The 13,590-nt window shown below is 37.6% G+C and overlaps 1 protein-coding gene across 3 annotated transcripts in view; it reads right to left on the bottom strand.

The window, feature by feature from the left end:
* scn8ab (sodium channel, voltage gated, type VIII, alpha subunit b) overlaps positions 1-13,590 on the bottom strand; it is a 55,905-nt gene that overhangs the window by 14,317 nt on the left and 27,998 nt on the right. For all 3 annotated transcript variants that reach the window (XM_056751111.1, XM_056751110.1, XM_056751112.1), the window contains exons 13-20: positions 12,587-12,719; positions 11,792-12,030; positions 9,197-9,370; positions 8,711-9,067; positions 8,016-8,489; positions 1,805-1,922; positions 1,507-1,661; positions 253-426 (exon numbers count right to left, since the gene is read on the bottom strand). In XM_056751111.1, the coding sequence (XP_056607089.1) occupies positions 253-426; positions 1,507-1,661; positions 1,805-1,922; positions 8,016-8,489; positions 8,711-9,067; positions 9,197-9,370; positions 11,792-12,030; positions 12,587-12,719 (1,824 nt within the window). The remainder of the gene's footprint in view (positions 1-252; positions 427-1,506; positions 1,662-1,804; positions 1,923-8,015; positions 8,490-8,710; positions 9,068-9,196; positions 9,371-11,791; positions 12,031-12,586; positions 12,720-13,590) is intronic.

The raw sequence follows: 13,590 nt of genomic DNA, 5'->3' as shown, positions 1-13,590 counted from the left end.
GGGTGTCCCCCCCTGAGGTTTGTTTCTGTTGAAATTCAACAGACACTGGACTGGAATTACATGCAGAAATGAAAAACTGGAAAAGGCAAAGCTGGTAAAACTGCAAAACTGAAGTAGTCTCCTAATGTTTTCCGCAGAAGAACGATCAGTCTATACTGTGTTCAATTTCTGTCCAAAGGCTACTGTTACACAGTCATAGGTACTACGAGGGATAATAACTGTAAATAATGGATATCAATGTCAATTACTTACGTCCACAATGAAGAAGTCCAGCCAACACCATGCATTGGTGAAGTATTTGACAAACCCATAGGCCACCCATTTCAGTAACATCTCCAAAATAAAGATGTATGTGAAGACACTGTCCGCATATCCTAGAATGATCTGGATAGTTTTCCTCTGTTCAATGTACACATCCTCAAATGCCTTGGTAACAAAACAGAGAAAGGGATTTTTCTTGTTAAAAGAGCATCTGCATTCTATAAAGGACAATCACACAAAGCTTCAAAGGACTTGAAATATAATAAACTATGGTTATCTGAACCGTTTTTATATTTGTTTTAATTTAATTTGTCACATGTTTAAATGTTTATTTAATGTTGAAGAACCCACTGAACTATGTCACATGGTTTACATAAAAACACACATAAATTTCCTCTATCAAGACACTGTCCCTGGTATCACCAGAGTGTGGCACTGCAACCCCACTTCCACTGGTTCACATTTCTACATTAATGGGAGTTTGGTGACGGTCCCTAACAGTATAAGAGAGAGGCGCCAACATCTTCTGTATGTGGGGCCTTTTCTACAGCATTTGGCTACAGTCCCTAAAAGCAGACATGAGATACTGCAGCCCCAGGACAGACTGCTGAGGTGCAGGGCCCAGTACAGTGCAATATAGTAATAGCCATTAGCTACCTACATAGATCATATACCACACAGCAAGCAATGCAGCCTCAATCACATTAAAAATTATCTGCACCAATAGAACTAGAGTTCCAGTGCATTAGTAATGCAGTAAAAGACTGCACAAGAAGAAAGACACTGTGCACTGTTATCATCTAACCCTGCTCCAGAATCTTCTGGGTGTCTTACTTCTTTCAGTATCTACATACGGTATTTATATTCACTGATATTCAGAAAGGGCATGAACCATTATAAATGGGACTAGAAATGTGTGAGTTAGTTTAACTTTGTAAAATCATGGACTCCTGGCCAATGGGGCTCATGCTTCGGGAGTTTATCTGTCAGGGGCCTGTGGCAGACGGGCCCACATTGTCCCAACATGTGTAAATAATTCACTGCAGATGTTAAATCGATATAGATGTACAAGGAGCAACTGAATGTGTGCCAGTGAATATTGACACAATGTGAAATTATTGAAGAAATATGTCTGCCCCATTTAGGTTAGCTATTTTGTAATATGTTGCGTAAATGATGTTTGTTCTTGCAATTTCATTTATCACAGTATATCTCACAACTGTGTGTGTTCGTGTGTAGTCTCACCAGAGCCCCAGAGCTGAGCAGAATCATAAAAATGATGAGGGTCTCAAACCAGTTGTGTTCAACAATGAGGTAGCAGGTTTTCCTTAGAAACCACCAGTACTTCCCCCAGCCCTCAGTGATGGGCACGTCACAACACTTGTAACGTGCAATGCAAGCTGAAAAACACATTATGCGTAAACTCAACACAAAAACACAACTACTGCTCTTTCAGTTTATCTCAATTTGCAGGATACTGATACAAACACTGTATATACTGGATTGTTTAAAAGCAATTGCATGTCAACAAACATGCGCTCACCGTCGGTCCAGCAGGCCTCTGGGTCCAAGTACTCCTCCACCACCTCTACTGCGGCCATTTCCTCCTCATCCGGCTTTATATCTATAGTACTTCCCTCAGAAGAGCTGGTGTCATCCAGCTATATATGGGAAAGACAGATCAATTTAGTTTTTTTTAAGCACTTCTAATGCATTCATTTATTTCAATGAGAGTTACCTTTCTGGCCTCCAAAGATAACAATACTATTCTGTTAGGTCACTGTAATTATTAACGTAATATACAATAAAAATAGATATCAGCAGATATAAGAACTAGTCAATAATCTTACTAGTTTATTACAAACAGAGGCCAGATGTGTCTCAGCACTAACCTTTACTGTTCTTATGGCTGCCTAGCATAATTAGTATTCACTTCACCCAACCCATAATTAACCTTGACTCAACATTCGGCGAATTAACAAGGTTGAAAACTATCATCTATATATGCAAATCAGACAGTGATGAATGAGTTACTGCTGCTATTTATGCATATAAGGTATTGCTTATTGATATACTTTGTTGCAATATTAGGGTATCACAAATGTGTTCATGACTGTATTAACTTTTGAGAACAGCTAAAATTAAGAAACGCAATGCAAGGACATAAAGGGCAAAACATTGTAGATGAGGCAGTAAGCGCAAAACATAGCATTAATACTTTGTAAAAAAGTCACAATACAAAAGTTAGTTTTAGATTGTAACATTGTGATAATAAATTATACTATTTTGATCAATGAAGATGCAAAACAGGCTGTACTGCCATTGGGCCCTACTTAAAACAATGTGCATTTAATGATAAATTGTGACATTTTGGTTTATTACATTGAATGATGAGAATTACTCTGAAAAATAAAAAATTATAATTCTGTCATGAAATATTCACTCTCTAGTCTAACAAACCATTTCTTGTTGGGTTTAACACAAAGAAATCTATTTGGAAGAATGTTAGCAACTGACATTTATTGGGCATCATTGACTACCATTGTAGAAAATATAAAATGTAAAACAACTCAAATTATCCTCTTTTGTGTTAAACAGAATAGTAAAATATTTTTTCGACTATGGTAGTCAATGATGCCCTAGATATGTCAGTTCCTAACATACTTTCAAATATCTGTCTTTCTGTTGAAGGGAACAAAGAAATCTACACAGGATAGAAACAACTTGAGGGTGAGTAAATCATGACTTTTACTCCATATGCTATCATGTCTGAAGAATTGCATAATCACAGTCAACACTGTCATTAATTATTATCTCCTTTTTATGTTGCCTTGTTAATATATTTGATTTAATTAGATTATCATCAATAATATTATTGTTGACTGTAGATTAATAGAAAAATATTTCCTGTAGCTCAGTGGTAAGAGCATTATGTTAATAACGCAAGGTTGTGGGTTCGATCCCAGGGGATTGCAAATACATATGTAAAATGTATATATATATAATATATAAAGCAATGCAAGACGCTTTGGATAAAAGCGTCTGCCAAATGCCTAAATGTAAATGTAAATATAATCATACATATTTCTAGGGAAGCAACTTTATTGTAAGGTATACTACAAAAAACTACAATCATTTGAAGCTAACTTTAAAACACACAAACCGCTACATAAATCATTACTGGAGTGCCTGACCCTGATTACAGCAGACCAGGACAACACAGCAGTTTTAGAAAACCTTCATCATCAATTCACACACACACATACACACACACAGCAGTCAAAAGCATCAAAAGCGAAAAGCATCGAGGACCCTCACGCACTACCACTACAGTCCTCACTGACTAAGCCGAGCAAATCAAAAATGACCACCTACCCGGCAACGCTCTGATTGGCTAGCAAGAATGATCTACAGTGATGCCACTGGCAAGATTTCAGAACGTGGAGTTCAGCAAGACTGGATTTGTTAAGTCTAAACTGGGTCAAGGTGACCCGGTGTTTGCACAGACACCAGGACATTGACAGGAAAACGATCTATATACTGTATCTATGAACTAGGCATTATGAAAAAAATCATCCTTTTGAACATCATTCATTCAGATCACATGATTTCCTGCTTGGGGGAGTTTTTTTATATTTAGTTTATGTTTGCAGTAATTTAGTTTTAATTTAATGAATTATTAGTTTCATATTTGAGTGTTTTTTGTTTGTTTTAGTTTAGATTACATCTTATCAGTTTTAGATAAAATGTGTATTTGAATGTATGAATTAATAAAACTATTTAATATCATTTGCTTTCACACAGTCATCACTCACTAGTCCCATATTTATATTTAATAAAGGCATCTTAATCTTAAATACAGTTTTAGAAGTTGTGTGATCGACTGGCCACTTGTCCAGGGTGTTTCCCTGCTACAGCTCGAGGGATGCTGGGATGGACTTCAGCACTCCCTACTACAACCCAGTAAAAAAGGGACGTACTGTAAAAGTTGGATTTATTTAGTTATTAAGATATTAAAGGGATAGTTCATCCAAAAATAAAAATTCTGTCATCATTTGATTCCGAAACCAGTTTCAAACCTATATATTTTCTTCCGCCGAGCACCGAAAAAATATTATGAAGAACTTGCACTGGTTTGTGTCCATACAATAGAAGTGAATGGGGGCACGTGCTGTCCGGTTACCAACTTTAATCAAAATATAATTATTGTTCTGCTGAAGAAACAAAGTCATAAAGGTTCAAAATGACAAGAGGGTGAGTAGAGGATGACATCATTTTTTTTAGGGTGAACTATGACTTTAATAAATTAGTTCTTTTAATTATCTCTTTAACTTCTTGGTAACATGTTCATTTGTTACCAATGTTATGCATTGATGCGCTACAAGATGAAACTATACCAGGGCTTTCTAGTTTACAACTGTATTATAATCTGTCCCTGGTAGTGTGTGAGAAACCCACCTTCAATATCTCAATTTTCATAAATCTTTTACACACACATATATGTGTACAAACACAAACACACACACAAACAAAGGAAAAGCATTACATCATCTAGTGGACTGCATCTATTCTTTGGCTGAGTGGCTCAGCACTCAGCAGCAGCAGCAAGGTAATAAATCACAGGAATTGCACCACTCAACATTCTTATACTGCCTGCAAAACCTTAATCCGCCCATGCTGCTGTAATCTGCAGTCTGTAATCAACTTCTGACACTGTCTTTATCTACTTACACTCTATAGACAAAAACTGCTATCTCCTGCTCATAACCCCGGGACACGAATTTAGTCAACTCCTAAAGTGATAACATTTTCTTTAAAATTGTATTAGTCTGTACAGTCTGACCAGTCATGCAGTCGTCTTTTTATCAATGAATACATTTCCTTAATCAAGAAATTATAAAATTGTGTCAATAAAGTGATTCCTGCAATGGAAATTACACAACTATTTACAGCGCCAAAAACTCACATCCTTGCCAGCGTCCACATGCATAAGCCAACTCCTTCCAAAGAAAAATGATGCTAAAAGCAGTGTGGCTTCAAAATGATGATCCATAAATTCTGTACAATAAGCAGCAGTAAGCCATTTTCAATTCCTTAAAGAATACTGTATGGTCTACCTACACATTTTTATAGGTTTAACTTCAGCCATACAAAAAAAATCATATCTTCTTTAATTTTTTTTACAATAACATCAGCACAAAGGTACCAGAAAGGGTTTCAAATATCAAAATAATACAGTACAATACAGTATAGGAGTTTACAATATATCTTTTAATGTCAATCTATAACTATTTCACATACTGAAATTTCTCTCAGAAGTCTAAAGAGAGATTATACTGCACTTTTGCAGTCCATTTAGCCGCTGATCCCAAAATTTTTATTCAATGGCTCATAAAAGCTATACCAAAATAAGGCCGAACACGGCTTTTCGTATTTCTTCTATTTATTTAGCCAATTTTGTGCACTATTGCATAAACTGAATGGTCAAATTTTATCTTGCTTTCAATTTAATACAATATAACTTAGAATAAAATTGAGCAAAACAAGTAAGCTAAATTAAAACAAACAATAAAAGAGCACCCTCACTTTTTGAATAGTATATATAAGGCCAATGACTAACTGCTGAAAGAATGTATCACTAAAAGGACCCATTCCCCGCGATCACATTTTTCAACTTTTAGTTAGTATGAAATGTTGCTGTTAGAGCATAATACCTGCAAAATGATAAAGCAAAAATTTCAGTGCCAAACGAGATATCGTCTTTAACGGAATTCTCGACTACAGAGAACGGCTGGAATCGCACTACAGTCTTCTACTTCCCGGGAACATGATGTCACAATTCCAAGTGCTTTTAATAACCTTCGTCCAAAGGAATACACAAAAAAATGGGCGCGGCCTTCCTTAGAGTAGTGGAAGAGCCAGTATAGTAGTATTCACTTTCATCACTGTCCTACAGCTGGTAATACTAATTCAGCATCACACATTCTAAGATAACCAACAGCCAAATAACAGCTTCCATGACTTTAACATCGGCTATGAAAGCTGTTCTGTGTGACACACTGATATTGTGTCTGTGTGGGCATCCATATAAAACACTTCTATGAAACGTCCTTTGAAGTCCTGCTTGCAAATGTCTCCTGGTCAATCTGCTTGTTTTATCATTGTGAAAGTGAAGTTGACGCCATTGTTATTTTTTTTGGTTAAAAGCCTTGAAAAGTGTATTAATACACGTGCACTGAAAGTGGCAACGACCAATCACAACAGCCTGAGAAGCGGAAGCTCGCTGATATGGTATGGGTGGGACAACTTCCCACACACTCTCTAAACGGGGAACCAATCATGACTGACCGGGTCAGCTTTACCAATAAGAGGTGCGTTCCCTGAACAATGTCATAACTATCTGGTTAACCACCATAGTAAGATGCATCCTTGGGGAAATTAACGGTGAAGTCACGACTGTTTCCCGAAACCATAGTAACTATGTCAGCTCCTTTTTCCTTGACAAACTAAAAGATGTCCAATTAAACTTGTATATATTTTGAGTGATGGATATGGAATGCACTGCATGTTGCTTGCTTACTTTGATCAAAAGATTGATGCTTGTAAGTCAACATGTCCCAATAATAAGGAATTACGCTTCTAACCACACCTCTAGACCTGTAGTTTCAACCATGCAACTTTGCGATGCTGCTTGCGATTGATTAATGGATTTACGAAACACTTAAATCGTTTAACTATGCTGGCAAGACGGAACTTGGAACCATAGTTGGCTAACGATGCTTTTGGGAAACGCAACCCAGAGCATTTCGGAAGGAGGGACTTTAAGTAGATCGGACGAAATCCAGTCGTTTTGTTAAAAGAGGTACAGCGGTGAACTATAGACTTGAACTATTTCAAATAAAAAGCATTTTTTTAAAATGAGAAACATGAACATCAATTGTTAAACACCCCAAAAACATAATCAAAGCCTCAAAAACAGCAAAAGACAGGCTCCTTTAATTAAAAGAGCGTAATTCAACATTATAAGATAAAAATATGAATAAACGAAAACTGTTGGATTATTATAGGCTACATTGGGAAATGATTTAAAGAGAGAAAAAAACATCCATGCAAGTAATTATGACTGACAACCATTTCATTTCAGTTCACGTCTCTCCTCCAAACTCCGCCCACAAAAGCTTGCTGTCACTTTTCTCCAAGAAGGTGCACTCGTGGCCGGGATGCAAAAAACATGCTTTGATAAGTTGTTTAGTATATGGAATTATGTGCACGCGACCACTGTATGATGTTGAAATTAATTTTCTCGCAAGCGGCAGGGCTACTGTCAGACCGTGCTGCACCAGTCTGAAGTATAAGTTACCGACCGGTAAAGATTCAGAAATTGACTCCCCCGCGGCAAGTTCTGTGCTGTGTCTTTCTCAGACACTTTAAAATGTGCTCTCTATCTGCGCTGGTTGATGCTTGATCATATCAGCTTTCCTCAGTGGTTAGATCATGGCGCGTGCAACACCAAGGTCATCTGTTTGATCCCAGGGATTGCACATACAAATGTATATATAATGCAATGTTAGTCGCTTTGGATAAAGGTTTCTGCATAAAAATGTAAATATCACATGTCATGTGGCCCACACATGCTTTTTTTTGCCATTTTCGGCCTAAAATTTTCGGGTCCGAACATTCGGTGCATCCCTACCATTTTAGAAAACTATGCAGCATTTTCCAACATTCTGTAGCTTTATAGTCTTCATACTTACATCTTTGCTATTTTCCACATCCGACTCGCTGCTGAAGTCCTCCGTGTTGAGGTTCTCAAAGTCTGACTCTCCCACAGCGATAGGAACCCGAACCGTTAAGTTGGGGTTGTGTATGAAGGACATGGGTTCCTCGTCGATCATGTACTTTCCGACACTGCTGCCGATGCCACTTGTGGTACCGTTACCGTTTTTGGGGTAGTTGAGATCACATTTGATGTCCACGCCAGTGTGGTTGCCTATAATGTTGAGTTTCTTGTCAAACATGTCGTCAAGAGGTTTGTCCTCGTCCTCCAGAGGTTTCTTCTTCAGAACGTGGGCTATCAGAAGCCTCATGTGAACTTTGAACCAGGCGATGCCCTTCTTGATGCGAATCACTGAGATCTGCAGGTTGTTCAACTCGCCGTCGTCGTCTGTGGCTGCCAGATTATCAGCACTGAAGGAGCTGAGCAGCAAGGCCAAGAACAAGTTCAGCACCTGATCAAGAGAAAAAACGTTTACTGCCGTTATATCTGTAGACGATTATAGGCCCTGTCCCACTTCACGTGGACTTCACGTGGACTTCACGTGGACTTCATATGGACATATGGCAGTTTGAAGAACCACAAGGGGACTGTGAGAGTGGAAATGAAACACAAAAAGGAGGAGGAGAAAGAAGAAGCTAGGAAGACCTGCAATATGATAAAACAAGAACTCACCACCAAGTTTCCAATGACCATAACCATCATGAAGACTGTGAGACACATTGTTTGCCCTGCCACCTCCATACAGTCCCACATGGTCTCGATCCACTCTCCGCACAGCACACGGAACACGATGAGGAAAGAGTGAAAGAAGTCGTTCATGTGCCAGCGAGGCAGCTCACACTTTTCTGCAATCTTACACACACACTCTTTATAGCTCTTCCCAAATAGCTGCATGCCCACCACAGCGAAGATGAAGACGATTATGGCCAGCACCAGGGTCAGGTTTCCCAAAGCTCCCACTGAGTTACCAATGATCTTTATCAGCATGTTCAGAGTGGGCCATGATTTAGCCAACTTGAAAACTCTCAGCTGTATAAGGGGAAAGTTTGAGGAACAGAACAGTGAGATGTGATATTAAAATACTATACACACAAATGCATGTATTGGACACGTACATATAGAAATGAAGAAATATTATTTTATTCACTTATCACACACCAATCTGAAGGATCTGAGCACAGACAGCCCCTCCACATCAGACAGCAGCAGCTCCACCAAACTCAAGCTCACGATGAAGCCATCAAAGATATTCCAGCCCTCTTGGAAGTAGTAGTATGGATCCATGGCTACCAGCTTGGCAAACATCTCAGCTGTGAAGATACCTGTGAACACCTGAAGTAAACGATAAATAAATAAATACAAAGAAGAACAAGTGATGACTGTACTTGTCACTTGACATAATTTCAAACAGTGGTTATATGGTTTCATGTGCTCAAAAAATCTAACTGAAATTTTATTTTCCACAGAAGACGATTTAGACTTTTAAGCCTTTCTTCTTTGAAACTATTGAATATTACTTAAAAAAGGCCTGTATTCCAGATTTGTCTTGACCGGTTCCTCAAAACTACCTACATTTAAAACACAGAACATGATGTCCACCATACCTTCACAGTTTATTACTGTGATAATCGTTAGAGTCACCTAAAATATTAATGTAATGCATCCTGCACAACAGCACACACGCACATCTCTCAATACTCTTGTATTGCAAGCCTGAGTACTGCGGGACCTCTGAATTGGATATGAGAAGGAAGGGATGGGGAGGGTGGAGGTCGACGAATCTAGAGACTCAGGGGATGATGGATGGAATTTTTTTCTAACGCAGGCTGCATTTTCAATGTATGCCCATCGGATGCTGTGCAGCAGACATCAGTGGCTCACTGCCAGAGACGTAACTGAAAATGGAAATGTGAGATCCAGTGTTGCTGTTCATTACAGCATGATAAATGTTGGAGTAAGAGGGGAAACAAATGAACATGATACATACTATGAAAGAAGTCAGATAAAGTTATCTGACATATAAATACCCTTAAAACTTCGCCATATAAAGGTATGTATATGCAATCTTATTAATATGAAATGACCAGTATTTACCATAAAAGGACAATAAAATAAATTTCATTCAGTCTGCGATAGTAGAAAACTGAACCGATTTCTCTTTTCCTGATTTTCTCTTTTTTCTTTGTTTAAAGTGACCAATAGGTGTCAGTATAAAGTCTAAATCTTTTTCAGTTGCAGCCTCTTTGAAGGGGACTCCAACATTTTTCAATTCGAGAGCTACTTTTTAAAAATGAAAGTGGCCAAGAGCAACCCATATGTTATACAATACGCTTAATGTTAATGTTAAAATGTGCTGGAAATGTTCAAAAAGTACTGATACACATCCTGAAATAATATCACCATATTTTATAATCGAAAACCAACAAAAGTAGGAGCACTATGCACTTTTTGCATACACATTGAAATAAAAACAAAACTAATCAAAATAGGCTAATATGACATCTGATCAGGTTCAAATAAAGTTTTGACCAACAAAATATTGTATTTAAGGATAAACCTTATATTTCAGCCTATACTTCATATATAAAGGGACGAGTTGGAATGATACATTTTATTTTACGTGCTCCATAACAGTTCATAAGAATATCAGCACTTTGGATAATATAAAATTATAAATCCACAGTTTGACAGCAGGTGGCGCATATGCCTTCCGTCATGTTTTCACACAAAATGAAACCTGATCTGGGGTGCGTTTCCCGAACAACGACATAACTCACTGGTTAACCACCATAGTAAGTTACATCGTTGGGGAAATAACGATGAAGTCACGACTGTTTCCCGAAACCATAGTAACTCTGTCGGAGATCAATTGTTTGAACCTAGTTGGTTCAGCAATCTAGTTGATGACGCCACACAGGTGGAGAAGTAATGAAGTATACTAATAAATACGTTAAGATTTAATTATTGTCAAGCTCTTGTTGTAAATAACATGCATTAAAGGACGACTTTTGTTATCCTATTTTTGTTATGACGTTTTATTTCATGAAATTTAATTCATTTATAAGTGTCCTCCTACATCACTCCGATTCACCTGGGTTCTAGCGCACGCAGATAATGCGCATGCGCACTTAAAAAAAACAGCGTTTTTTTTCCTTCGCAAACTTAAGGATGTCCAATTAAATTTGTATATATTTCTAGTGATGGATATGGAATGCACTGCATGTTGCTCTTTTACTTTGATCAAAAGCTTGTTACATGTTACTCTACATGTCACAACAATAAGGAACGATTCCTCTAGCCACAGCTCTAGACCTGTAGTCCAACCACGCAACTTTGCGTTGCTGCTTGCGGTTGATCGTTGGAACGATGATTTTGGGAAACGCTTAAATCGTTGATATATGCTGGAACGATGGAATTTGCGACCATGCTTTTGGGAAGCGCACCTTTGCATCGTGCTGAGCCTTCCTGGGACACTTTCTATCTTTCCTTATCGCTGAGCGGTATTTAAGGCAAGTTTTTCATAATCAAATATAGGTTTAATGATAATTAAAACACTAAAGGAAATACAAAAAAATTCCTGTCAAAACAAATCGTTTATTTTAAATGGAGGGGGTGGGACACGTGTCTGAATCAGTGTGTTCTCCAATCAGGCCACGAGCTACTGGTAACTCTGGAGCGACATGTAGGAGACTCCTGCTCTATGTTATGTGTTAGGTATGTACACACAACCAAACGTGAAAAACTCATTCTTACCAGGTTTCCAGTAGAAAGCACTTGTGCAAAGTGATCTGTCATGGGGTCATGCTCCATGGCCATGAAGACTGTGTTGAGCACAATACATATTGTGATGGCCAGATCTACAAATGGATCCATCACTATCAAGTTCATAATTTCCTTTATTTTCATCCAGAGCGGGAAACACTCCCATATCAGGAACGTATTGGCAAACTTATACCAAAAAGGCGGACATTTTCTCTGAGAATCCTCCAGTTCTGCACGGACAAAGAGAATAAGTACATGTTTTGAGCACCAAAGTATGTTATATGAATGCATAACATTCAAACGGAATTTATGGTACATATTAATGAATGCTTTAGATTCTGGTTACTTTTTCCAGAGGAAGTACATCATTACTACAATAACTCCAATCTATATACTAAACAAAAATGTATACAATATATATATATATAGTACACAATAATTATATCTATATTTTATCTATATGTATATTGTATTATTTTAAACAATATTTATATAGTGTAAGTATACATATGGGCATTATTTTAGTACTTTATAAATTGACTTATGTAAACCACAGATTTGTCTACAATGGTTTTGTAGTATATTTGTTGTTGCGTGTAACCAGCAAGAACAATCCAATGATAAAAAAGACGTATTGTTAACATATGGCGCATTTGTTCCCTTTGGGAACATCAACTGCAGTAATATTTATGCAATAGACAAAGGTTTTTATTTATAAAACCAGTTCACAAATTCAAATGTGCCCCATGATACATAAGGGATAGAATGAAAGATATTAAACCATACCTTCTACCAGCGTGTTGGTGACAACTGTCATCGCACTGTTGGCTCGCTCTTTCCGGCTAAAGGAGGTATTGAGCTGGTCTACTGATACCATTAAAGAACCTGAATGTTTTCTCTTCACCTCCACCTCTGTGGTCTGAAAAATGCCAGGTAAGGAAGTTAGAAATGTATTTATTTTCAGGGAGAAAACAAACTAATCCATGCCAACAGTCATGCACATGCTAACAAGAACAAAGCACCTTGCACAAAATGTCACCTGCTACAGAAGGACTGAAAGTATTTCACGCCACAATGTTTGAGTGATATCAAAACTTTAAAAAGCTACATGATATTCATCATTCTAAATGAGAGACTTTTGCTAACTTTACTTATATTTATTAGTAACTTTATTCATGTAGAGTTTATTTGTTTGTAACTACAAGCCTAGTCGACTAACTTACAAGACTACCTCTATAACATCAAACTAGGACAAAGCAAGATAACAATTTACACACTGCACAAGACCCAGTTTTCACTGCCAAGACCTTCAAATATAAAATTAATTGACATTATGGACATTGGTCTGATTTTTAAGGTTAAGTCTTGGATACATATATTTGTCAATGGTTCTTTGATTTATTAAAAAGAGCAAACGTTACATTTTCACAATACTGTTAGTTTACTTGATGATAGGTGAGTGTTTAGTTAAAGGTCTGGAACTGGATGCAGAAGAGCTGGGTGGAAACTGGGCTAGAAATCATGCTTCCCACACAGGAGGAGAAGGTGAAGAGAGTATAAGGATGTCAACCACCATGCTAACCAAATGAGGCACAATGCTGTTACTGGTAAAGGATAGGATAGGTTTTTGGGGGGAAGCAGAGTGGTCCTTATATTTTGGAGTGGAATTTTCTGTGGACAAAATATAGTTTTGATGTTGTGTGATTGGCGTGAAGGTATGGGTTAAGTGTGAGGAATAGACTACGAATACTGTTTGTATGCTTATGAATGGCCAAAATCTTGCATATAAA

This window comes from Triplophysa dalaica, chromosome 6 (assembly GCF_015846415.1).
Source record: "Triplophysa dalaica isolate WHDGS20190420 chromosome 6, ASM1584641v1, whole genome shotgun sequence".
Classification (NCBI taxonomy): domain Eukaryota; kingdom Metazoa; phylum Chordata; class Actinopteri; order Cypriniformes; family Nemacheilidae; genus Triplophysa; species Triplophysa dalaica.
Note: the sequence above shows the minus strand (reverse complement) of the source record. Positions and strands in the feature narration are given on the sequence as shown.